At 48.9% G+C, this 26,007-nt stretch overlaps 2 protein-coding genes across 3 annotated transcripts; both read left to right on the top strand.

Moving 5' to 3' along the window:
• Positions 1-970: 970 nt before the first annotated feature.
• On the top strand, positions 971-20,938 carry slc18a1 (solute carrier family 18 member A1). 2 transcript variants are annotated; one of them, XM_086205644.1, is made up of 19 exons: positions 971-1,051; positions 3,075-3,173; positions 9,661-9,941; positions 10,036-10,160; positions 10,276-10,334; positions 10,435-10,518; positions 11,741-11,833; positions 12,046-12,135; positions 12,266-12,309; positions 12,492-12,552; positions 12,647-12,742; positions 12,863-12,941; positions 13,193-13,244; positions 13,343-13,406; positions 13,479-13,598; positions 15,500-15,633; positions 19,263-20,301; positions 20,668-20,792; positions 20,909-20,938. In XM_086205644.1, exons 2-17 carry the CDS (start codon positions 3,077-3,079, stop codon positions 19,371-19,373), a joined length of 1,590 nt encoding a protein of 529 aa, XP_086061770.1. In that variant the 5' UTR covers positions 971-1,051; positions 3,075-3,076; the 3' UTR covers positions 19,374-20,301; positions 20,668-20,792; positions 20,909-20,938. The 2 variants fall into 2 exon arrangements, 1 of the variants encoding a protein (XP_086061770.1); XR_015116329.1 differs by lacking the exons at positions 971-1,051; positions 3,075-3,173; positions 9,661-9,941; ... (13 more) ...; positions 20,668-20,792; positions 20,909-20,938 and adding exons at positions 15,666-16,087; positions 16,635-16,972; positions 17,063-17,260; positions 17,801-19,132 and having other exon boundaries at positions 19,263-19,381.
• On the top strand, positions 20,259-25,038 carry LOC147259588 (uncharacterized). Its single transcript, XM_086205199.1, has 6 exons — positions 20,259-20,301; positions 20,723-20,792; positions 20,926-20,996; positions 21,082-21,406; positions 23,743-23,888; positions 24,508-25,038. Exons 1-6 carry the CDS (start codon positions 20,259-20,261, stop codon positions 24,861-24,863), a joined length of 1,011 nt encoding a protein of 336 aa, XP_086061325.1. The 3' UTR covers positions 24,864-25,038.
• Positions 25,039-26,007: the final 969 nt, after the last annotated feature.

Raw genomic sequence — 26,007 nt, 5'->3', positions numbered from 1 at the left:
GTTATGTCTACGCAACAGTTTCACGCCGTTTGATTGAGGTCTTTCATTCCTCCTCCGCACTTCCTGTGTCTGGCATCCTCCACGTATGTACGTCATGCGCCCACATGCTTCCTGGTCCTGCATCCCAGGGGGGACAGGTGTTGAGGTCACGTTTGAACCAATTCTGGTGCCAGGACTCACTGGTACTGTTATTTGGTACTTAACAATAAATCCTGTGGTACCCGAGCAGAGGCACAAGTGGTGATAGCAGAGCCAAGCCACAGAAGAAGATCTCGAGCAAACCTGAAGGTCACGAGTGATGCTTGCCCCCCAGAACTGTATCTGACAAGCCCCGCCCCCTCAGGATGTCAGCGGCAGGAGAATCTGACAGGTGTTTTATGGGGGGGGGGGGGTGAATTCTGTGTATGAAACAACAAACAAACGTAAACCACCTAGTAAACACACCTCTGTGTGTGTGTGTGTGTGTGTGTGTGTCCTTGATAAATTACTGGCACTCTGAAGACATGTCCTTTTGTCTTGTGAGGACAGTTTAGTGGTCCTCACAAGTTCAGAAGTCTGTGGGAAGGTCAAGGCTGAGTTCAGGGTCGAGGTCAGGTTGAGGAGATGGTCGGTGACGCGCACCAGTGATGTTAACGCTAGAGCTCGTAGCTCGGTACGCCACCATGACAGTGAAGGTCCTCACAAAGATATACAAGTGTGTGACTGTGTGGGTCTGTGTGTGTGCGTTTGTGTGCATGTGTCTGTGTTTGTGTGTGCCTGTATGTGCGTGTTTGTGTGTGAGTGTGAGAGAGACAGAGAGATAAGGTCTCCAGCCTGTAGGTTGTTCCAGGCTTCAATAAAAGGACAGCAGATGCTCACAATTACTGACACACACGAGTTAGGGGGTGTGTCATTTGTGTAGTCAGTGTGTGTGTGTGTGTGTGTGTGTGTGTGTGTGTGTGTTCTCATCAGGTCAGATCTGCTCCGTTTGCAGCTGAACAAACCACAACGTCTCTTGCTCGTCCACCTCGGACCATCTGGTAGAATCGGAACCGTCGAGTGTCTGCAGGAAGTGAGTTTTCTTCTGTTCCTTCGTCTCTGAGAGGCTTTTACTCGTTGGAAGCTTCAGGAAGTTGATGTTTGCCGCGCCGTCCCGCCCAATTCTCATTTCCTTCATTTATTAATGTTTTCTTCTTTAACATCTCAGAAGTCTCAGTTTAGCTTCTGTTTGTTTGTTGTTTCATTAAGATTGTCGTCACTTGTTAGCTGATATCGTTTGATTCTACTGCTTTCTTATGTTTTACTGGATGCAGTAATTATTCTTATTATTAATTGAATGTGTTTAGTTTCTCACTACATGTTGAAGCAGTTGAATTCTGTTCTGTTGATCGTCTTCCATCGTGATGTCACAGCGAAGGGATCGTGGGAGTCCGTCAGCAGCTGCATGTGTTCGTTTAATTTGAGATTTCTTTCCTGTTTTGGGGATCGATGTGATGTCACGAGATGCTGACGAAGGTACAAACGATGAAGCTGTCCTGACGGGTTCCTGTTCTGAAGGCTGGGTTCAACAGAACGACCATTCAGAGAGAAAATTACATTTCAGATCCATTTGACCTCCAACAGCAGAGAGAAACTGAGATGTTACAAGATAAGAGAGTCAGAGCAGGTGTGTGTGTGTGTGTGTGTGTGAGTGAGTGTGTGAGTGAGTGTGAGTGTGTGTGTGTGAGTGAGTGTGTGAGTGTGTGTGAGTGTGTGTGTGTGTGTGAGTGAGTGAGTGTGTGAGTGAGTGTGTGAGTGTGAGTGTGTGTGTGTGTGAGTGAGTGAGTGTGTGAGTGAGTGTGTGTGTGAGTGTGTGAGTGTGAGTGTGTGTGTGTGTGAGTGAGTGAGTGTGTGAGTGAGTGTGAGTGTGTGTGTGTGTGAGTGAGTGTGAGTGTGTGAGTGTGTGTGTGAGTGTGTGTGTGTGTGAGTGTGTGTGTGTGTGAGTGTGTGAGTGTGCTACACCAGATCATTATCAGATGTACAAATCAGTTTCAGTTACAAGGCTTGAACAGAACAGAAAGGTTGTATTTGAACGTCTCCCCGATGCTTCAGAAGACAAGTCAGTCAGTTCAGCTGCATTTGCCTCCTCTCTCTTCGTGACTCCAGTGGCGTGACAGCGCCACCGTCTGCTTCTACTTGCCATAGCAGTGAATCTTGATTTTTTTTAATACAGTGCAGCTTTGCACAACTGTAGACGTATCCCACCTGAGGAATCTGGCGCCATGATCTCACTTAGGGCACAAAACACAATATTAGCCTCTTACGTAACTTCATCCTTTTGTGTACTACTCTCTTGCATTACTAGAGTACTGTGCAGTCTGAAGTGATGCACTGTGGGACAGAGAGAATGTGCTGTATGACATGATGTGAGCGTTAACCTTTTACTAATCAAGTAACGTGCAGGTTTTTCTCTAACACACTCAAACTTTACCTGCCAGTGACCAGATGACGTGCGTGGGTGTGGTTAGCCTCGCTTAGTAGTGGCTCTTGTTCGTCAGCATACCGACTACGAGGCTCTGGCTCTCTGCTGTGACTGATAAGAAGAAGCTGTCATGGCATTTATTAAAGATCAGATGTGATATGAAGGAGCTTCTCGTGAAGCCAAACACAAACAGATGGTTGTTGTCCCACTCCAGCGATATTTTAATATGACAGCATCGATGCTCGTGTATGTCCTCCTGTTTCTTTGTTGGCACATTATCACCCAATTCATCTCCTCGTAAGGTCTCAGTCTTTTAGTCAGTGTGTGAACTCAGTTGCTGTTGTTGCTACTTTTACAGCTTGAATACAACATTAACCAGGACGACTGCATCATCCCACCATGCAACAAGAATCAATCGCTTGTTGACCTTTTATAACCTCCAGAACACAAGGTGGCGATGTGTCGCTTTACATCTGTTGCTGTCACAAACACAAACAAAAGTTAGCGAGGTGTCATTGTCAGAGGACTTCAACTCAAACCTGTTAAAGAAAAATGGACTACTTAAACTGTGTGTGTGTGTGTGTGTGTGTGTGTGTGTGTGTGTGTGTGTGTGTGTGTGTGCGTGCGCACGCAGACATGTTGTGGCTCAGTGAGAGTCGAGGTTCTCCAAGACTCGTCCTGGTGGTGGTTTGTGTTGCTTTGCTGCTGGACAACATGCTGCTCACTGTGGTCGGTGAGTAAACACACACACAAACACACACTCAAACACACACACGCACAAACACTCACACTTACACACTCACACACAGTCACACAAACACACAGTCACACATACACACACATACACACAAACTCTCACTCACATACACACACACTCACGCACTCACACACACACACACAAACACACACACTCAAACACGCACAAACACACACATGCACACACAAACACTCACAATTACACACACAAACACATACACTCAAACACATACACACAAACACACACACACACACACTCACACACACACTCACACAAACACTCACTCACACAAACACTCACACAAACACATACACTCAAACACATACACACAAACACACACACACTCACACACACACTCACACAAACACTCACTCACAAACATTCACTCACAAACACACACACTCACACACACACTCACTCACACAAACACTCACACACTCACAAACACACTCACAACAGGTTCACGTTTACATAAAGAAGAGCACAAAAAGAAGCAGATGTTGAAGCCTCAGGTCCCTCTGGAGAAGGATGCATCCATCAGGTGTAGGAAGCAGCTCCTCCTCCGTGATGACATCACACCATCCACGAACCACTGGCCTGTGTCCACTAGCCAGGCAGAAGCCCCATCAGTTTACTGTAGCACAACTATCGAGAGTTACGAATGTAACTACAGTTCTATGAATCCCGAATGACCGCCAGAGGGCGGTGCTTAAAGCACCGAGTGTTCCCTTCGCGCATGCGCAATCCGAGTATGAATACCAACAACGTCCCCTGACGTCCCAGATGACCCAGGAGAGGCAATGTCTTCCGGTGTCATCAGGGTTTCTGTTCCTACAGGGGGATTCTGAGTGACAGAACGCTCTGGCGGTCACTCAGGATTCATAGAACCATAGTTACATTCGTAAGCAGTATCCTGTGACCCTCTTGAAGTACCCTGTGAAGTACTGACCGAATCAGAGGGGGAGGTGGAAAAGCATACAGCAGACCCTCTGGCCAAGGGTGCGCCAGTGCATCCAGACCCAGAGGGCTGGTCGACTCTGTGAGAGAGAACCAGAGGGGACAGTGTGTAGAGTCTTCAGAGGCAAAAAGATCGACTCCTGCCCTGCCGAAGATGTCCCAGATTGTTTGCACCACCTCTGGGTGGAGACGCCACTCCCCTGGTGGTGGTTTCTGGCGGGAGAGGAGGTCTGCCAGCTGATTCTGCTCTCCTGGTACATACATTGCCCGCAGGCTGCTCAGATGGGGGGCCGCCCATGTCTGGAGACCCTGGGACACCTGCAGCAGCCATGCAGACTTGGTGCCTCCCTGATGGTTGATATGGTAGACGGCCGAGGTGTTGTCTGACTGCACAAGTACATGCTTTCCTTTTAGGTGTGTCAGGAAGTTCCTGAGGGCCAAATGCACTGCTCGCAGCTCCAGCACGTTGATGTGTTCTGGGCGGTCTCGCACAGACCACCTTCCCTACGCTGTCCTGTTCTGCCACACTGCACCCCAACCCATGGGGCAGGCATCTGTGGTGACAACCTCTCTCAGGGATGGGATGGAGCCCACAGGGATGCCCCTGGACAGATAAGCCCTGTCCCACCACTGAGCCAGGGAGAGAAGACAGTGCCGTGACACCCTGAGCTTCAGGTGTCTGTGCCGCTTGGCATTGAGGTGGAAGCTGTTCAGCCACCTCTGCAAAGGGCGCAGCGACAGCAAGCCCAAGGGAACAACAGCCGAGACCGACATGAGCTTTTCCAAGAGACGTAGAAAGGTGACGTAGGGCAGTAACCTGCGAAGATGGTGAGAAGCTGTAGGATATCGTCGACACGATGAGGGGAGGGGCAGGCCCTCAAAGCTCATGAGTCCAGTGCCACACCAATGAAGGTTATGGTCTGAGAGGGCTCCAGGCAGCTTCCCTCTATGTTTACCTTGAGACCTAACTGGGCGACATGAGAGAGCAGGTGGACTGTGTCCTGGGCCACCTGAGTACCAGTTGTCCAGGTATGGCAATATTTACATGCCCTGAGCCTGCAAAGGCGTGAGGGCTGCCGCAACACACCTGGTGAACACTCTCAGCTAGAGGGAGAGCCCGAATGGAAGCACCCTGAACTGCCAGTGGCGACCTCGGTAGGCAAAGCACAGAAACCACCTGTGGTGATGTGCGATGGGGACATGGAAGTAGGCGTCCTTCAGGTCTATGGATGTTAGCCATTCCCCATGGGCAACGGTTTGTAGGACCTCCGTAGTGGTTACCATGTGAAATGGTAAGACCTTCATACATTGGTTGAGACCCCGCAGGTCTAAAATGGGGTGAAATCCACCAGTTTTCTTCGTGACAAGGAAGTACCTTGAATAAAAACCCCTGGGGTGCAACCGAGGGTCCACGGGCTCGATCAAGCCCCTGGCCAGGAGGATGGCTAACCCCTGGTCTAGTGCTGAGGCTTTTGCCGGGTCCCTGATGATGGTCATTTTGACTCGGCTGGAGATGGGGGCCGGCGTCGAAACTGAAGCCTGTACCCCTGGGACAAGGTGGAAAGCACCCAAGGGTCCAAAGCGTGAGTAGCCCAGTGATTGAGCTGCTGGTGGGAGAAGTATCCGACGGCTGGCCCCGGAGCCTCAGTCCCTAGCCCCCTGACCCCGAGGGGCCCTGGAGGCGCGACGGGTGGGGTTCGGCGGTGGTTAGGGTCCGGGGCTTGAGGGTCCGGGTCCCGAAATGGCCTGGTGGGCATGTGAGCAGCACCCCGAAAATCCCTCATCTGCCTCAGCATGGAACGCTGAGGACCATAACTGCCAGTAGCATGAGACTGCGCTGATGGACAGGCCCGCCTGGCAGCCAAGGGGGCCCCAGACCTGCCGGGGGGAGGCATGCTCCTACTGAGACCTGAAAACTGCTGACTGGTCTCCCAGGCTTAAACAGCTCGCTCCAGTGCCTCCAGTGTGGCAGAGCCGAATATCTCCCCTGGCTCCACAGGAACGCTGCGGAGGGTCCTCCTATACGCCTCCGTCAGGGGGGACTGTGCGAGCTATACTTGGCGGCAAGTCTGGACAAGAAAGGACATCATCCGCCTGAGTTCCCTGGACATGAGAGCGAAAGCCTGCAGAGACGCATTGTTGAAGCCAATGATGGAGGCCTCAGCCCCCACTTCCTGCAGGGAAGTGGAGAGCACAAACATAAGGTGGGCCAAGGAGTTGCCAATGCGGCCAGCACGTGCTCCAGCGTTGTAAGCCCTTGTGAGAAGGTCGTCCGTGATCCTACATTGAGGTCGAGGGCAGCTGACAGCCACGCGCAGCGCCTCGTCTGGAGACATGATGAGGGATGCGACGGCTGGCTCAAAAGCAGGCATGCAGTCTAGGCCAGCTCCTGCAGCACCATGCATGGCCGCCAGGGTTCGACCGTCAGCTGAGAGACGTGAAAGAGCCCCAGTAACCCTCCAACAAGCTTGTAACTCCCTCAGATATTCCTGTGAGGGGGGAACAGCAAAAGCGGTGGGGGCCTGCCTGCACCTGAAGAAGGCGCTCTCAGATACTACTTCAGCCTGCTGTGGTTTGTCCAGCCGCAGGTGCTCCAAGGCCGTACACAGAATGGCCTGCATGGAGCTATCACCTGCCTCACTCAAAGAGCTCTGAGCCGAGGACAAGGAGCCAGGGTCGGAGGCTTGAGAGGCCCTGTCCCCATCTTCGTCCGGGAAGTGAGAGGCCGAAGCTGCCAGAGAGATAATGTCATCTTCTGGATCCAACACAGGCACTGGTGGGGTGGATTCCCTTGGGGCCTCCAGAGGGGCATCAGAGCGACCAGCTTGCAGAAGGGACCTCATCTCAGCCAACTCCGCAGACAGTCGACTTACCTCCGAAGAAAGCCTACGTCGTGATTTCGCCCTTTTCCTGGAGGGTGCAGCAGCAGCAGACTCAACCCTGCATTTTGAATGCGTGGAGCAAGCCGGAGGTAGCTGACTTGAGGGCCCACCTACCACCTGGGCCAATCTAGCAGCCCTCAGCGCATGTGGCATGTCGCTGCAATTCATGCATTGACTGTCGGACATCGCCTCAATCAGATGATCCTGACCGAGACACATTGGGCAGAGGTCATGGCCATCACCAGCCTGCAGAGGAGCCCCACAGCCAACACAGCAATGACTATCATCCATAGTGGCAAATGATATTCAGCAATAAAACACTTCAACTGAGGGAAGGGGGCGCAGCGCCGCTGACTCAGAAGAGGTCAGAGTGCTCAGCAGAAGGTTCGTGAGGACAGCACTCACTCAGAGGACAGAAACAGGTCTGGTTTTTTTATTATTATTTTTTAACCTGTCCTGTTCAGCAGCATCCATGTTCCTGGTGCCTCGTTGTACTGAAGCAGTTTTACTCTGTAAAGGAGGAACCTGATAAACTCCTCTTATTGACATTTATGCAGAATTTTATTAGGAATGGTGTTGGTTCATTGATGAAGCTACCGGACTGAGGCTCAGGAGTGGATAGACAGAGAGAACAGGGACAGGACAGGGAGGACAAGGGGGCGGACAAAACAACAACAGCAATAGCAGAAAGAAACAAAAAACAACCAAACAAACAAACAAAGAAAAAGTAACAACAACAACAGAGAGAGAGAGACAAAAAGAGGAAAAAACATTGGTTGCAGAATTTCCAGTGCAGGGTTACCATTTGGTTTAATATAATTTTTCGATAAATGTCTGAGTGTGTGATTATGGGTCAGTTGTGCGCCGCAAGCGTGTTTGTGTGTATACGCGTGTGTATGTTTTTGTGTATGTGTGTGTGCTACGGTTTGTCTTGGATGCTGTGCGTAGCTGGCTGTAGCTGATGTGGGGGGGCCAGGGCATCACACCCCCAGTCCAGGATAGCAGGCAGGCCAGGACCAGGCCACCAGGGCACCCAGAAACCCCCAGGACACGGGGACCCCCAGGCCACCCCTCCCCCAGGAAACAGCCACAGGCCCAACCCATGCCAGGACCTGTAGGAAAGCATCGGAGCAGCAACCCCCACCCGGAAGCAACCAGGTCTGTGACGCAGCTGCAGACCTGGAGGTCAAACCTGTCGTCTGCAGTCAGACTCAAAGCTTCATGTCGAGGTCACACGCACACAAACACACACACCTCTGACCTCGCTCTTTTGGGACCGCAATCTCTGCTCAGACTTGTCTCTTCCTGTCTCTTCTTACATCATCTTCTCTGCTCTTTGATCTTGACATGTTGATGCTGTTTCCTCCTTCCTCCCAATGTTCCAACTCCTACGAAGTCACCCTGCTCATCCAAGTGCAGGTTTTGGGGGCAGCTGCTGTTTTTTTCTTCATTGAGAGTTCCGTCGTTGTTCGCTCTCTCTCCCTCCAGCAGGTCAAAGCAGACGTCCGTCCCCGCTGATCCTGGATCTGCTCCACGTTCCTGCTGGTAAAGGAAGGTTCTCATCTCTGCTGTCTCAGATGTGCTTGTTCATAGAAGGAGGGAGGTTCTACTCCTGCTCTACTAGGAGGGAGGTTCTACACCCGCTCAACAAGGAGGGAGGTTCTACACCTGCTCTACTAGGAGGGAGGTTCTGCTCCTGCTCTACTAGGAGGGAGGTTCTACACCTGCTCTACCTGGAGGGAGGTTCTACAACTGCTCTACCAGGAGGGAGGTTCTCCACCCGCTCTACTAGGAGGGAGGTTCTACTCCTGCTCTACTAGGAAGGAGGTTCTACACCTGCTCTACTAGGAGGGAGGTTCTACACCTGCTCAACTAGGAGGGAGGTTCTACACCTGCTCTACTAGGAGGGAGGTTCTACAACTGCTCTACTAGGAGGGAGGTTCTACACCTGCTCTACTAGGAGGGAGGTTCTACAACCGCTCTACTAGGAAGGAGGTTCTACACCTGCTCTACTAGGAGGGAGGTTCTACAACCGCTCTACTAGGAGGGAGGTTCTACACCAGCTCTACTAGGAGGGAGGTTCTACACCTGCTCTACTAGGAGGGAGGTTCTACAACTGCTCTACTAGGAGGGAGGTTCTACACCTGCTCTACTAGGAGGGAGGTTCTACAACCGCTCTACTAGGAGGGAGGTTCTACACCTGCTCTACTAGGAGGGAGGTTCTACACCTGCTCAACTAGGAGGGAGGTTCTACACCAGCTCTACTAGGAGGGAGGTTCTACACCTGCTCTTCTAGGAGGGAGGTTCTACACCCACTCTACTAGGAAGGAGGTTCTACACCTGCTCTACTAGGAGGGAGGTTCTACAACTGCTCTACCAGGAGGGAGGTTCAACACCTGCTCTACTAGGAGGGAGGTTCTACACCCGCTCTACTAGGAGGGAGGTTCTCCACCCGCTTTACTAGGATGGAGGCAGCAGGGACTGATGGAGACCCTTGTGTGTGTGTGTGTGTGTGTGTGTAGCTGTGGTGTAGAGGTTGTTGTCATAAAATTCTTACTGAATCTGAATAAGATTCAATCTCATCAACAACTTAATGAAGTGAATTGTCTCCCCTCCTTCCTCAGTGCCGATCATTCCAACGTTCCTCTACGCCATGGAACATCCCAGAGCGGAGCCCGCGACAGCCTGGCCCTCCCACCGCCCTCTGCCCAGCCCCAGTGCCCTCAACCTGCCTACACGACCAGAGCAGAGCCCCCAGTTGTCTCCCCCTACCCCCTCTTCTCTGGTGTCCCTGTTTGATTACGTCAGCCTGGGACTGAGAGGAACCCCCACAACCCCTGACAGCACACCCCCAGACCAGACCAGTCTGACCAGTGACCTGCCACTCAACCAGTCAAATGCCACAGTAGGATGAATTTTACTGGTGTTTACTGGTCCTTAATCAGCCGATCTCTCACTGATCCACTGATTCTGTTTGTCTCCCCTCCTCCCTCCTGCAGGAGTCCTCTTGTCTCCAGGACAGCGTTTTCCTGGAGCAGGAAAGCGTTCGCGTTGGCTTGTTGTTTGCGTCCAAAGCTCTGGTCCAGCTGCTGGTCAACCCCTTTGTGGGTCCCCTGACTAACAGGTAGAAAGTGAACACACCAGTCAGAGGACCAAGTTCCTGTTTGACCTACAAATGTGTGTGTGTGTGTGTGTGTGTGTGTGTGTGTGTGTGTGTGTGTGTGTGTGTGTGTGTGTAGGATTGGCTATCACATTCCCATGTTCGCCGGTTTCATCATCATGTTTGTGTCCACCATCAGTAAGTTGTCTCACACTGACACACACACAGTCACAGTAGCGTGTTGTGTCAGGAAGTCTTATTAAATGTGTGTGTGTGTGTGTGTGTGTGTGTGTGTCAGTGTTTGCCTTCTCAGGAACCTATGCTTTACTCTTCCTCGCTCGCTCGCTGCAGGGGATCGGCTCATCCTTCTCCTCTGTGGCAGGTCAACATGTTTCTTGTTCTCTGTGTTCCACAACAGGTGTTTCCAGACTTTGAGAACAGAAGTGTGTCTGGCTGATGGATCCCACTTGATTTGACTGGGATTTCAGGGTTATAAACCAATCAAAATGATGCTGAAATAACAACATCATGATGATGATTTGGACAAAGTATCAACTGATGATTTGTCAGGTCTTTTGCAATGATAAGTTTTAAAAAAACGGAATCCCCAAACAAACGTTTGGTTCTGTTGACCCAAGTTCCAGTGGAGTTTTGGAGGTGCTGCGTCAAATCACTGCGCCCAGTCAGGAAAGTAGTTCCGGCTACGTGTCTGATTCTACCACTACAACGTCTCCTCATGTTAAACTGGTGTTCATCACCAAGGTTACACACAACCCTCCTGATATTAATGCAGGCAGAGAGGGAGCTACGCTAACACTTCCCACCCACTACCAGTCATTGTGCTATGCTAACACTTCCCACCCACTACCAGTCATTGTGCTACATTAACACTTCCCACCCACTACCAGTCATTGTGCTAAGCTAACGCTTCCCACCCACTACCAGTCATTGTGCTAAGCTAACACTTCCCACCCACTACCAGTCATTGTGCTAAGCTAACAGTTCCCACCCACTACCAGTCACTGTGCTAAGCTAACGCTTCCCACCCACTACCAGTCATTGTGCTATGCTAACACTTCCCGCCACTACCAGTCATCAGTCATTCTGCTATGCTAACACTTCCCACCCACTACCAGTCATTGTGCTAAGCTAACACTTCCCACCCACTACCAGTCGTTGTGCTAAGCTAACACTTCCCACCCACTACCAGTCATTGTGCTAAGCTAACACTTCCCACCCCCTACCAGTCGTTGTGCTAAGCTAACTAGCCTGGGTCTCTGCTTCCTAGAGGAGGGGCTCTGTCTTCTGGTCTGTGTCTGGAGACGATGGACAATGAGAGACTTTCCCTGAAGTGGGCATGTCCCTTCAGATGTCTCTGTTCAGATGGAAACACCACACTTGTGCAGTGAAGAGCAGATTGTAACCTGCTCACTTTAATACAAAACCTGACACAAATGCGTCCATCGGGTTTTTAACCCTTCGACCTTTGACAGCATCACAATGGCAAGCACTTCACTTTTGATGATTTTTTGGAAAATCTTTTTATTTTTTATCAGAGGTTCAATGAATTCAGTGTGACTGTGTGTGTGTGTGTGTGTGTGTAGGTTTGGGTATGTTGGCCAGCGTGTACACAGATGATGAAGAGAGAGGAATTGCCATGGGTGTTGCTCTGGGAGGACTTGCAATGGGTGTCCTGAGTGAGTCTCTCTCTCTCTCTCTCTCTGTCTCTCTCTCTCTCTCTCTCTCTCACACACACACACATTCTCTCTCTTGCTCTCACACACACACATTCTCTGTCACACACACAAATATTATTGAGTATCTCATGATGTCAGATCTAATCATTGTGTATGTGTGTGTGTGTGTGTGTGTGTGTGTGTGTGTGTATTTCATGTGGTGTGGGTTTCAGTCGGGGCACCCTTTGGCAGTGTGATGTATGACTTTGTGGGGAAGAGCGCCCCCTTTCTGATCCTGGCCTTCCTGGCTGTATTTGATGGAGGTAAATCTCTCACAGACCAGCTGATCCAACAGGGGGCGCCGTGCATGCTTACACACATGGCCAGGGACTTGAACCTGTGACCTGGTGTGTTATGTGCTGTTGAGTTGATGAGTTTGTGTGTGTGTTGCAGTGTTACAGTTGTGTATCCTGCAGCCTTCTAAGATCTCTCCTGGGGTGAGTCCACGCTCACACTCACATCGATCTGATGCTTTTAAACTGGGGTTCCCAACATGAGGTCCAGGGCTCCTTGTACCACAGGGTGGAGTCACGTAATAGGGCTGCTAATGCTAACGTCACAGCTAATCAAGCTAACTATCTACAGCAGCTAACTGCAACAAGACACTTGTGTGTTTCAGAGCGTGGAGGGAACGCCGCTACTGACGCTGTTAAGAGACCCGTACATCCTCATTAGTGCAGGTAAGACATGCACTTGAAATATGGCCGATGTGCGTGTGATGTCATACTCTGCGTACACCTGAGTCATCACAGCCTTGTCATCATCTGTTCACAGGTTCTCTGTGTTTTGCTAACATGGGCGTCGCCATCCTGGAGCCGACTCTGCCGATCTGGATGATGCAGACCATGTGCTCCCCAAAATGGCAACTTGGTACTTTCCACTTCCTCTTTGTCATCAGAAGACGTTGTCAGTTGTGTGTTCAGACATCCTGGTGAGTGATGCATGCTGCTGATGGTCGCTGTGGTCACTAGCAGGTGTGTTGTGTTACAGGTATGGCTTTCCTCCCTGCCAGTGTCTCCTACCTGATTGGAACCAACCTGTTTGGTCTCCTGGCCAATAAGATGGGACGGTCAGTGTGTGATGTGTCTCATATTCTGGCTCCCTATTGGTCCGTCTCACCCTCTGATCAGACATCAGCAGCTTTGACACACTCAGACTCAGTTTTTGTGTTTCCAGGTAGAATCACAACAGTGTTGTTGGCGTTCACGCACACAAACTCGATGAAAGCAACCCAATCACACCTTTGTAACCAGTAGATGAGTTTCTGTCCCTGTGAGGACACGCCGCCGTCACCGGCTTGACAGTTGTTTCTGTCTGCAGGTGGCTGTGCTCCATGTTGGGGATGTTTATTGTCGGCATCAGTCTGCTGTGTGTAAGTAACATATCACCATAGCAACCATGGAACCCCCCCCCCCCCCAACTGCAGGCACGGTTTCTACACATCAGTGTATGTGTGTGTGTGTGTGTCAGGTTCCCTTTGCCACCAGCATCTATGGCCTGATTGGACCAAATGGAGGTCTGGGTTTTGCCATTGGTGAGTCAGAGGTCAGAGGTCATTTGGTGGCTGTTTCTCAACCATGACTGATGGACTGCTGTTATCCTCCAGGTATGGTCGACTCCTCCATGATGGCCATCATGGGCTACCTGGTTGACATCCGCCACGCCTCCGTCTATGGCAGCATCTACGCCATTGCTGATGTGGCGTTGTGTATGGGCTTCGCCATCGGTAGCATACACACACACACACACACACACACACCATGATACCACCTTGTTTGACATGAACATTACCAAGTGTGGCATTTGTCCCACCATCAAGGGCGGGGCATCTCTAACAGTGACGTGACACTGCTGGTTAGGGTTATCAAACACTGATGTGTCTGGTTGGGTTAAAGTTACGGCTACCTTCATCGTCATGGTGACATACAGTTGAGGACAGAATTATTAGCCCCCTACAAAAATGTCAATGTATTTTTCAAATACTTTTAACCAGAGTAAAAAATGTCTAAGCTTTTTTAGACACCCTAGTTTTATTTGTGAAGCTTCAATTTTATTTTGCACACAGAAATGAAAATATTCCCAACACAGAAGTGCCAAGGTCAGAATCATGAGCCCTCCACATTCTCCTGGTCAGTTGTGTCTCTCTTCGCTGGACAACGGCCTGCCGTCGTTTGTAGAAGTTTCCAACAAGTCTCTGACACTTTTTTAGAGGAATCCTGGCCCATTCTTCTTTGGCAAACCTCTCAAGTTCCTCCAGATTTGAGGGTCTTCTGGCATGGACATTCTTCTTCAGGTCACCCCACATATTTTCAATTAGATTGAAGTCAGGGCTTTGTGCAGGCCATTCAATGACACTCACCTTGGTCTTCTGGAGACGGTTCTCCACCAGGAGGGACGGATGTTTTGGGTCGTTGTCATGTTGGAGGATGAAGCCACGACCCAGTTTTAGTGCGGACTGATTCAGGTTCTCTTTCAGAATCTCCACATATTTTTCTTTATTCACGATTCCTTCCACCTTGACAAGATCTCCAGCTCCAGATGCACTGAAGCCTCCCCACAGCACGATACTCCCACCACCAGGTTGCACTGTGGGGACGGTGTTCTCTGGGTGAGACGCCTCTCCCTTCTTTCTCCAAACAGAAGCAGTGTCTCTATGGCCAAAGAGCTCCAGTTTAGTCTCAGACCATGAGACGCTTCCAGTATGAAGAGTCTTTCTCTGGGTTGTCCTGAGCAAACTTAAGTCTGGCTTGAAGGTTTCTTTTCCTCCAAAGTGGAGTTTTTCTTGGTCTGCAACCTCGTGGTGCACTCCTGTGCAGAGCTCTACTGACGGTCTTCTTAGAGACTGAGTTCTGATGTGGCCCAGCCGTTCACCAGTTGTTCTGGGGTCTATAGACACGTCTCTCACCAGTTTTCTTTCCAGTGTCTGAAATCTTTTGCTTTCTACCTCTGCCAGGCTTGTTCTGCCCTGCATGGCTGTCTTTGAATCTCTGGATTCTACCTCTCACTCCAGTTCTTGACACTTGGACTCGCTAGGACAGCTTTGCATATCCTTCTCCTAATTTGTGTGCATCAATAATTCTTTTTCTCGGGTCCAAACTGATTCCCTTCGTTTTCGGCATGGTGCTTTCTCAGCAGACAGCTCAATGGCCCCTACTGAGGCTTTCATACCAGGCTTTAACCAAACTGTTGAGTGGATCAGCTGTTTCACCAGATCACCTTGAAGCACTTCACCTGTGGAGTGGAAGCACGTCACTGCACACAAGTGGCTTGAGAGACGACTTAATAAATGGTGATTTCTTAAAGGGGGTTAATAGTAATGATAAAAATGTCCATGGTCATTTAAGCTTTTTCTTAAATGTTTATGTTTTTGTGTGCAAATATAAATATTTTGTGCCTTCTAATGAAAAATGGGATGTTCAGAAATGCTCCTGTTAAAAAAATACGAGGGAAAATCTTGAAGAAACCTAAAATTTAAAAGGGGGCTAATAATTTTGTCCTCAACTGTAACTAACAATTGTGGCTCCTAAGAAGTTAAATTCACAGGTGGGAACAGGAAGTGAACTGCAATGTCAGTTATTTAGGAGACGGTGAAAGTAGTGACAGTCACATCTCTGTCTGTTGTTTCAGGCCCGTCCACAGGGGGCGCCCTGGTGCAGGTGGTGGGTTTCCCCTGTCTCATGGTGTTTATTGGGGTAATCAACATCCTGTATGCCCCGCTTTGTTTCCTGTTACGTAACCCTGCTGTCCGGGAGGAGAAGTTGGTAAATATGACCTGCTGATTCAAAGTCTAATGACCAGTTCACGTGTTAAAGTGACCATGAAAGGAAGTTCAACGCAGCCTCAGACATGCAAAGAGCTTTCTGTTACCCAGGAACTCACTGGTGTTTGTAGACGAGCTGGATGCTTGGCCACAAGCAGGTGGCGCTAGAATCAGTATTTTAGACCTTTCACTCCCACATGAGACATCGCACATCCAAAGACCTCAAATACAACAAAAACAGAGACGAGCATCACAGGGAGGAGGTTGCTCTTTGGCCTAAATACAGGAAATGTGAGGTGCACATGCCCTGTGGGCCACGCAGAAGACTGGAACATGCGCACTGGCGTTCACGTGAATCCTTCCTCCCCTCCGCGTTCCTTGACTCCGAAGCAGCAGCAGCCGGTGTGTGTTCGGAGTCAGTGGACTCACAGCTAACGTTCCTTCCTGCATCAGAGGTAAGTTGGTTGATAATAAAGCGTAACATTGAACAAAGTTAATGTGTAACGCTAGTCAGGCTACAGTTACACTACCTTGGTGTAGTCGGACTCTGTGTTGCCGTATTGTTGTAAATCTCAGGTAGAAACACACCTCTCGACTAACCAACCAGGTCAACTTCTAGCTAACGTTATTTTCCCTCGTTATTGTCTTTGCCGTCATTGATTAGCAGTAATCAGGTTACCAGGTAAAAATCCTCCTGGTCATTACAGTTACCAGGCTGTTAACACCTAGGTTATACTCAAAGGTTTGGAGAACAACTCTGAACTTCATCAGTTTTATAGCTAGTACTTTAACTCAGACTAAACCCAGACTAAAGAGTACTATAACCACAAGTACCTCCTGCATGGTCGCATGCCCACTGGGGCTTCTGTCTGTGTTTGATGAGCCTGGTAGTGTCGGTGACACATTTGATTTCATCGACTTGATGTTTGTGACAGCGAGTTTCCTGATGTTGTTACTCTGGTGGTTTTGTAAAATGTTGCTAACGTTTCTCTTCTGTCTCAGACGTGCTACCCTGGAGGGCGGTTACATCATCTCCCAGCTGTGTGACATCATCACATGAATTCATCTGTAGTGCTGCTAATCTCATGCTGAGGAGATGGACTTCATTAAAATTGTATGTGAGACACTGGGCTACTACACAAGCGCAGTCAGCATCAATCTTTGCTGAAGTTAACAGATTCAAATACGAGCTAAATGTTGCCCTTCAGCAGATGAAGCTCATGACATCATCAGTCAGATTAATGTCTGCATGAATCCTGATATGAATCCTGATATGAATCCTGATATGAATCCTGATATTAATGGCCTTCATCCCAGAAACGTCCTGTCTTGTGCAGAAGGTTAGGATGAGCAGACACCATCTTATCAGTTACTAATTATCTCATAATCAAGACTATATAATTTGATGAAAGAAGCTAATATATTTACAGTGCTTAGCAAGCTGAAGGGCGGCGTGGCTCAGAGGTAGAGCGGCCGTGTAGCAACCAAAGGGTCGCTGGTTCCATCCCCACTTCCCCCAGTGACCATGTCCAAGTGTCCTTGAGCAAGATACTGAACCCCTGACTGCTCCTGATGGCCCTGAGATGGACTGGTGACCCGTCCAGGGTGAACCCCGCCTCTCACCCAAGGTCAGCTGGGATAGGCTCCACCCCCCATGACCCTTAATGGATAAGCAGGCTAGAGAATGGATGGATGGATGCTTAACCAATTTGCTAATCATCCAAAAAAGAAAAAAATATTTTCAAAATCTTTCAAAGAGTTGTTTGAAACAAAAAGTTTTTGTAAATGATAAATTAGAAAATGCAGGGGGAACAATGGAGCTGCTCCACACTGGTGCGTTCCCATCACAGGAACTTGAAGCCTGCTGGAGCAATGGTGTTCATTTGGGAAGCACAACCCTTACATTGGGTGGTGGTTGATTTGTTGTGTTGCATATCAATAAAGAAATACGTAAACGTGCATACAAATACATATATGTGAGTACACAGGCATACAAACATACATAGATACACACCCATATTTATTTACATTTATATGTACATAAACATACTACATTTTTGTTGGACCCACCTTCTTCTGTGTTGCAGCGTCTTTGCTGGTTGAGGATGAATTCATCTTGACGTGTAAACCCTTTTTGGAAACTGAATTTGTGTCCCTTCTTTTGTTAGGCACCGCCTTCACCGCATCGACCAGCTGCGCCCCACGGAGAGTGATTAGCAAACTGTAAAGAAATGGTAGAATCATCATATTTTACTCATCGGATCAACAGATCATGAAAGTTTTGGAAAAAATACTGAATAGTTTTCTGAGTCCTTCAACTCACAATAAAGCCATCTTCCCATGTTTGACTGGACCGTCAGTGTCATTACTTTTGGTGGTAAACGGTCATCGTGGTCGTCTCAAGTGCTGCGGCTGCAGCGTCTCTATACCCTCGATGTGATGGCTGCTCCCCGTCAGCTGACAGTCCAGCGCGGGCGCTGAGACCACCTCCATCGGCGAGACCCTCAGAGCCAACAGTCTGTTTAGCCATCCTAGGAGTTCACTGTCACCTTGGAAAATCAATGGAGGAGGAAAGCTGGATTTTAACGCTAAGTTGGAGTTCATGCTGGCCGCTTCATGACCCGCAGACATGAACCCACTGGTTCATCGACGCTTCTTTCTTGACACACGTCTACGGGTTATTCCTGTTTGGTTGACGTGTGTCATGTGACCGATGCCATACCTTCAGTACAGCTGTTTTGCCAGTGCGATAAAGTGTTTCTGCTGGCGATGAACTTCCTGCGTCCAGCTTTCTTTCATGGTGATGCAAATCAAGCCTTTTCTGATTCCTCCCATCTGAACGTACAAAACTCACAAAACTCTTCGGACCTTCATGACCCAAATTTTTGTGGGAATTTCAGTCATAAAAAAGGAAAATGTAAGGGAAAACGTTCAGTTCTGTCGTGGAACCGATGGCTGATCTCCATCACCGTGCTGTGGTGGCGACAGTGCTGAGCAACAGCCGTCTCCAAATGTCTAAAACAACCCTCAGCTCAGATGCCAGGCCTTCAGTGCTCGCGGCAGCGTGGCGGCAGGTCATGACAACTCCGCAGGAAGCGTGTGTGATGTTGGAGCCAGCGTGTTAGAGTGGATCATTACACAGTAATTAGACTGATCACAGTTCAGAGGCTGCTGGCTTCAAAGCTGCAGAGGAAACGTTTCAGGTTAATAAAACAACAATTAGACAGACGACAGAGAGGCGCGGTTCACCGCCACACCTCTGCCAGCCATGTTGCTTAGCTCCTGAGCTTCAGAGCTGCTAGCACAAGCGATCCAGGCCAGGACAGCTGCAGACGGGCACGACTGCCTCCAGCTTCTGATTCAAACCGGATGCAAGCGGAGTGTCAGTTTCATCTGAACGGAAGCACGCGGCATCAGGCTCTGCTGCCTCTGTCACTTTGGCCTGATCCTTAAAACAATGTTGTGAGGGTGCGCTCGATGTTCCTGGAGAATATTTGAAGGTCAGATAAACACAAATGATTCTGTTGTGGCTCTGAATCACATCGTTGTGTATCAATTCTTTAATAATAATTTGACAAAAGAGAGGAGAAGCATCGCAGATGTTGAGCTCTTGGTCTCTTCTGGTTGCAGGCGATCATCGATCAGGAGTGTGTGATGCACCGGAAGACCTACAACACACAGATGGAGAGTCGGGAATTTCCTCTTAGTGACTACAGCGAAGAAGAGGAGACGGAGGAGTGACCCACACACACATCCTCATCATCACCGGCTGAACTGAGCTCACAGCCGTCACCGTGAAGCAGAGCCCTGCTGATGTTGTCGACACGAGTGATCAGCCAAGACTGACAGGATATGGGAGTTTTTTAACCTAAAATTATGATTTTTTTTGGAAGCCCGGCTCGTTGTAGTCAAGTCTTTGCTCTCTGTGAATGATTGAGGTGCTCCACGTTCCTTGAAGCTCTTTGTCTCCTTGTGCTGCGTCTCTCTGACAATAAAGACCTCCTGAAGACGCTCTGATCACTGCCTGGTAGAAATGAAGAGAACGCCACCAATCAGGAAGAACATTGAACAGAACCACACAGCGAGGAACCCTAACTGTGTGTGTGTGTGTGTGTGTGTGTGTGTGTGTGTGTGTGTGCTCACATGCTGCTTATCTGCTGTTTAATTTCCTGTGATGGGCCGTTGATGGGATGAGAGCTCAGGTGGAAAAGTAAACAGGAAGTGGATGCAAAGCTCACTTTTTCTTCTTCTGCTCCCTTTGACACCTTCATGTTTATTATGTATGTTTTTATTGAACATGAATGAAATGAAACTGTTAAGTAAATTAAACAAAAAAATTAAAAAAGACAACAATGAGTGACGTCAGTTTTGATATGATGGCGTGATCAAGTTGGGTCACATCGCAGGTGTGTGACAGAGGACAGTCCAGATTCTGATTGGAGAGCTTTGATGTTTGATGACATCACCTGAGTCTCAGAAGAGATCACCAGGACTTAAGATGCTGGTGTCAGAGTGACACATTAAAAGAACGCCACACGGGCGGCGTGTATATCCATCAACTCGGCTCAGCTTCATCATTTAACACATTTCGACCAGTCATCAGCAGTCATCTGTCAAAACTGTGCCATGGCGTCTGATCAGAATGATGATATCCTGACCTCATATCCAGGTGAGTCCTTGGGGAGCTCCTCAAGGAGAAAAGATGTCATCCATATTTTCAAGCACAACATGAAGAAACGTTTGCAGGTACAGACTCCAGACCCACCAGTTCTGGTCCCACGACCGCCGTGATGGCTGCGGGTGGTGGGAGTGTTTAAAAAAAAAAAAGTAACTCCTCCCCAAAAGCGGTGACTGGTCAGACCGTGGTCGTTCCGAGTGGTGTCTGAAATCAGCTTTAAACCTCTTCCAAGTGTAGTTCGGATCAGACTTCCATGATGACCTGTTATCCAGTGTTGCTATGACAACAGGTCCACCTGATGCTCTGACTAGTGGAGGACCTGGTTCTGAAGCACCCTCTTACTGGTTTGTGTACCAGGGTTGATGCAGAGTTGAGAACTGCTGTTCTGATGTTGGTGGGTCTGTTCATCCAGGTGGGTCGTCCCGGCCCGAGACGCTCTACAGGGCGCTCAAGCCCCCCCCGCTGGCAGAGCTGCACGTACAGTGAGTCTGGAGCCTTCCGTCAATGACCTCCTCCCTCCAGTCACTGCCCTCATGTGCCATAGAAACAATGATGTGTGTGTGTGTGTGTGTGTGTGTGTATTTGTGTGTGCACGCAGGAATGTTGTGAGTACAGTGAAGGTGGGCTGTTCGCTGGACTTGCACTTCATTGCCTTGACAGCACCAAATGTGGAATTCCAACCAAAGGTAAAGAACCTAGGAATAGAAACCACAAACTCAAACACAGTCAGATGTGACCTTTGACCTGTAACAGAAAAGTGCTTCTGTTCAGCGGCACAATTCACTGAAAATGAGGATCCGCAAACCTCGAACCACAGCGCTGATCTTCGAGAAGGGGAGCATCATCTGCGTAGGAGCCAAGAGGTGCGTCTCTCACCGTCGCGCTCCAGCCGCAGGAAGCTGCGTTCCAATCTGCTGTGTTTGTCTTGCAGTGTGGAGCAGTCGCTGACGGCAACCAGGAGGTTCACTCGCATACTGCAGAAGACGGGCTTCCCCGTCCGCCTGCTGGACTTCAGGATCCACAACATTGTGGCCAGTTGCTCCGTCTTCCCCCTGGACCTGGAAAAACTGGTGAAGAACAACCCAGATAGATGCAGGTAAGAAAGGATGGATTGATGATGGATGGATGGATTGATGATGGGTGGATGGATAGATGATGGGTGGATGGATTGATGATGGGTGGATGGATTGATGATGGATGGATGGATTGATGATGGATGGATGATTGATGGATGGATTGATGATGGATGGATGGATTGATAATGGGTGGATGGATGGGTGATGGGTGGATGATGGATGGGTGGATGGATAGATGATGGGTGGATGGATGGATGGATGGATGGATTGATGATGGGTGGATTGATGATGGATGGATGGATAGATGATGGATGGATGGATTGATGATGGGTGGATAGATTGATGATGGGTGGATGGATTGATGATGGATGGATGATTGATGGATGGATTGATGATGGGTGGATGGATTGATGATGGGTGGATGGATTGATGATGGATGGATGGATTGATGATGGATGGATGATTGATGGATGGATTGATGATGGATGGATGGATTGATAATGGGTGGATGGATTGATGGATGGATTGATGATGGATGGATGGATTGATAATGGGTGGATGGATTGATGATGGATTGATGATGGATGGATGGATTGATAATGGGTGGATGATGGGTGGATGGATTGATGATGGATGATGGATGATGATGGGTGGATGGATGGATTGATGATGGATGGATGATTGATGGATGGATTGATGATGGATGGATAGATTGATAATGGGTGGATGGATGGGTGATGGGTGGATGACGGATGGGTGGATGGATTGATGATGGGTGGATGACGGATGGATGATGGATGGATGGATTGATGATGGGTGGATGAAGGGTGGATGGATTGATGATGGATGGATGATTGGTGATGGGTGGATGACGGATGGGTGGATGGATTGATGATGGATGGATGGATTGATGATGGGTGGATGAAGGGTGGATGGATTGATGATGGGTGGATGGATTGATGATGGATGGCTGGATTGATAATGGGTGGATGATGGGTGGATGGATTAATGATGGATGGATGATGGGTGGATGGATTAATGATGGATGGATGGATTGATGATGGGTGGATGAAGGGTGGATGGATTGATGATGGGTGGATGGATTGATGATGGATGGATGGATTGATGATGGATGGATGGATTGATGATGGGTGGATTGATGATGGATGGATGGATTGATGGATGGATGGATGGATGGATTGATGATGGGTGGATGAAGGGTGGATGGATTGATGATGGGTGGATGGATTGATGATGGGTGGATGGAATGATGATGGGTGGATGGATTAATGATGGATTGATAATGGGTGGATGGATTGATGATGGGTGGATGATGGATGGATGATAGGTGGATGTATTGATGATGGGTGGATGAAGGGTGGATGGATTGATGATGGGTGGATGGATTGATGATGGATGGATGGATGGATTGATTGATGATGGGTGGATTGATGATGGATGGATGGATAGATGATGGATGGATGGATGGATTGATGATGGGTGGATTGATGATGGATGGATGGATTGATGATGGATGGATGGATGATTGATGATGGGTGGATTGATGATGGATGGATGGATTGATGATGGGTGGATTGATGATGGATGGATGGATTAATGATGGGTGGATGATGGATGATGATGGATGGATGATGGGTAGATGGATTGATGATGGGTGGATGAAGGGTGGATGGATTGATGATGGGTGGATGGATTGATGATGGGTGGATGATGGGTGGATGGATTGATAATGGGTGGATGATGGGTGGATGGATTAATGATGGATGGATGATGGGTGGATGGATTAATGATGGGTGGATGATGATGGATGGATGATGGGTGGATGTATTTATGATGGGTGGATGAAGGGTGGATGGATTGATGATGGATGGATGGATTGATGATGGGTGGATTGATGATGGATGGATGGATTGATGATGGGTGGATGGATAGATGATGGGTGGATGGATGGTTTGATGATGGGTGGATTGATGATGGATGGATGGATTGATGATGGGTGGATTGATGATGGGTGGATGATGGATTGATGATGGGTGGATGGATGGATTGATGATGGGTGGATTGATGACGGATGGATGGATTGATGATGGGTGGATGGATTGATGATGGGTGGATTGATGATGGATGGATGGATTGATGATGGGTGGATGGATAGATGATGGGTGGATGGATGGATTGATGATGGGTGGATGGATAGATGATGGGTGGATGGATGGATTGATGATGGGTGGATTGATGATGGGTGGATTGATGAAGGGTGGATGGATTGATGTTGGGTGGATGAGGGCCTCTTTGTGGTTATTAGTTGTGATCTTCTTTGGTTTGTTCTATTCAGGTTCCACATTTATGAGGACGAGAACACGCTCAGTGAAACTCCGCGTTCTTGTTCTGGGATAAAAAGGAGGTTTCCTGGCGCCTTCTTCACGGTGTGGCGTGGCCTGACCGCCACCATCCATTCCTCCGGCAAGCTTCACTTTTCTGGTATGCAATGTTTTTCTGTGCATTCCACCTTGTTGAATTTGAGATGAAACACAGAACCAAGGAGCAGATCCACCCAGAAGTGCAGTTTGGTTTGGAGGTTTTTGGGGTCCATCAAAGATCCTGGTAGAACTTTGTGGTCATTTGGAGGTTCTGGGTGTCATTTATATGGTTCTTCACTGATAAGAGTGTTTGGGAGACTCAGGCCATTTCAGAGGTTGTCTGGGTTCTTGAGTTCCGTGGGTTGTTCTTTGTGTTCTTTTAGGTTCCATTAGATGGTCTAGCTCTGCTTTCAGAGGTTCCATAAGTTTTTAAGTGGATTATAGAGTTCCTTATATGATGCCCTCTAGAACCACCTGAAGGAACACATCCAAGGCAGTTTCCTGGGTGTTCCTTTTGGTAAATCTGCGACAACTCCAGGGATCTTGTGGTACTTGAGAAGGTTCCAAGGGTCCTGTAAGTGTTTCTTGTGGTTATTTAGTACTTTGTAGTAAGATGTGTTAGAATTGGCAAGTAGTTGCCTTAAGTCACAATGTTTCATCATAATTATTACTAAAGGAAGTTGTTTTGACCAAACTCATTCATAAATAACGTCGTTGTCAACTCTTGTGTTAAACTCCAGGCGGTAAAACTGAATCAGAGATTCGTGAAGCGTTTGAAATCATCTATCCGGAACTGGAGGAAGTCAGGAAGACACCGCGACCTGAGAGTGTCAGGGGGACGGAGAAACCAGTCCAGCTGCAGCAGAGGTGGTGCCCATCCAAGACACAGACTGAGACCAGCCCCCCCCAGTTTCCCTGCACCGGTGCCATCGGGGACTTTAGGCCCCATAAAGAGATACACCTTTCGGACATGCTACCACAAGCCACGCCCAACTTCCTCAATTACTGGAATCCCACTCCCAGACCTGAATCAGATCTGTCCTTTGAAAGCTTTGACAGTATCAACCCCACAGCTCCTTTTTGGAACCACGAGTAAACCTGGTAGATTAACAAGGTCAAACTCCAGGAAAACCCTGTCAGCAGGATCTGAACCAGCAGTCCAGCTACAAGACTAAGTGGAGGTGAGATGGCCAAAATCCAAACACACCTCCTTCCCTCTCAACATAGTCGAACACAATTATGACAAAGTGTTCAAGGAAGAGGAGGAGGTGGGGGCGGGGGGGGGGGGGGGGACTGACCACCATCCATCCTTCCAGCTGCTTCCTGTCAAGCCCTGGATTGGCAAAAGAACCTCGGAAGAGAGATGTTCAAAAATCTTGTAGAACTTCAAGCTTGAAGAGAAAAATTTTGGAGAAGAACCTTAAATGGCATTATAGTGCCCCCCTGTGGCACCACAAGGACACGCAACGATGACAGAAGTGGTGTCAGATTCTGGACTTGTCCTCCTGGTCTGATTCATGAGGAGCTTCACTGGGGTCCTGCAGCGAGACACTCAGGCACCAACTCCAGATCTCCTGCTGGGGTTCTTGATCACTGACTCCAGGAGGAAGAGAACATACATGTGTTTGACAGTGGGGGAGAACATGACAACTCTGCAGATGACGCGGAACAACCAGGACACGGGAGGACCAGGACACGGGAGGACCAGAACAAGGGAGGACCAGGACACGAGAGGACCAGGACTTAGACCTGGGAGGCAACAGTGCAGATTTGGCAGCCCATCCGTGTGTGAGAGTGTGTGAGTGTTTGTGAGAGTGTGTGATTAATGTTCCATAACCAATAAATAATTGATAAGTGACTGAACACATCAGTGAGCTGTGACACATTCAGAATATCGATGAGAGTTTACCTCCAAAATGAAAAAACACCATGTTAACTGGTTGTTTGAGGGGCGGGGCACACGTTGCATGATGTCACAAAACATCAAAGCCATAAATTTGTGATGTGATGTCATTACACATACATGCCCCTCCCCTTAGTCCAGTGCAGACACAAGTGACGAGGACGGGGCGAGCAGTTCTTGAGGTTTCCTGCTTCAGTGGGTACAGATGAATGGCGGCAGCGTCCCAATTCGTCAGCGGGACCCTGGCGGATGCTCTCATGACCTCTGATGATGCGGCAAATTGGCTACTGTGAAATACACAAAGTGATGACGTGATTGTTTCAGTGGCCGTCACACG

The sequence above is a fragment of the Aulostomus chinensis genome, chromosome 6 (genome assembly GCF_037954235.1).
Source record: "Aulostomus chinensis isolate RoL2024-O1b breed Wild chromosome 6, RoL_Achi_v1.0, whole genome shotgun sequence".
NCBI classification, from domain to species: Eukaryota; Metazoa; Chordata; class Actinopteri; order Syngnathiformes; family Aulostomidae; genus Aulostomus; species Aulostomus chinensis.
The sequence above is the reverse complement of the archived record's forward strand: the minus strand, read 5'-3'. Positions and strand labels throughout refer to the sequence as shown.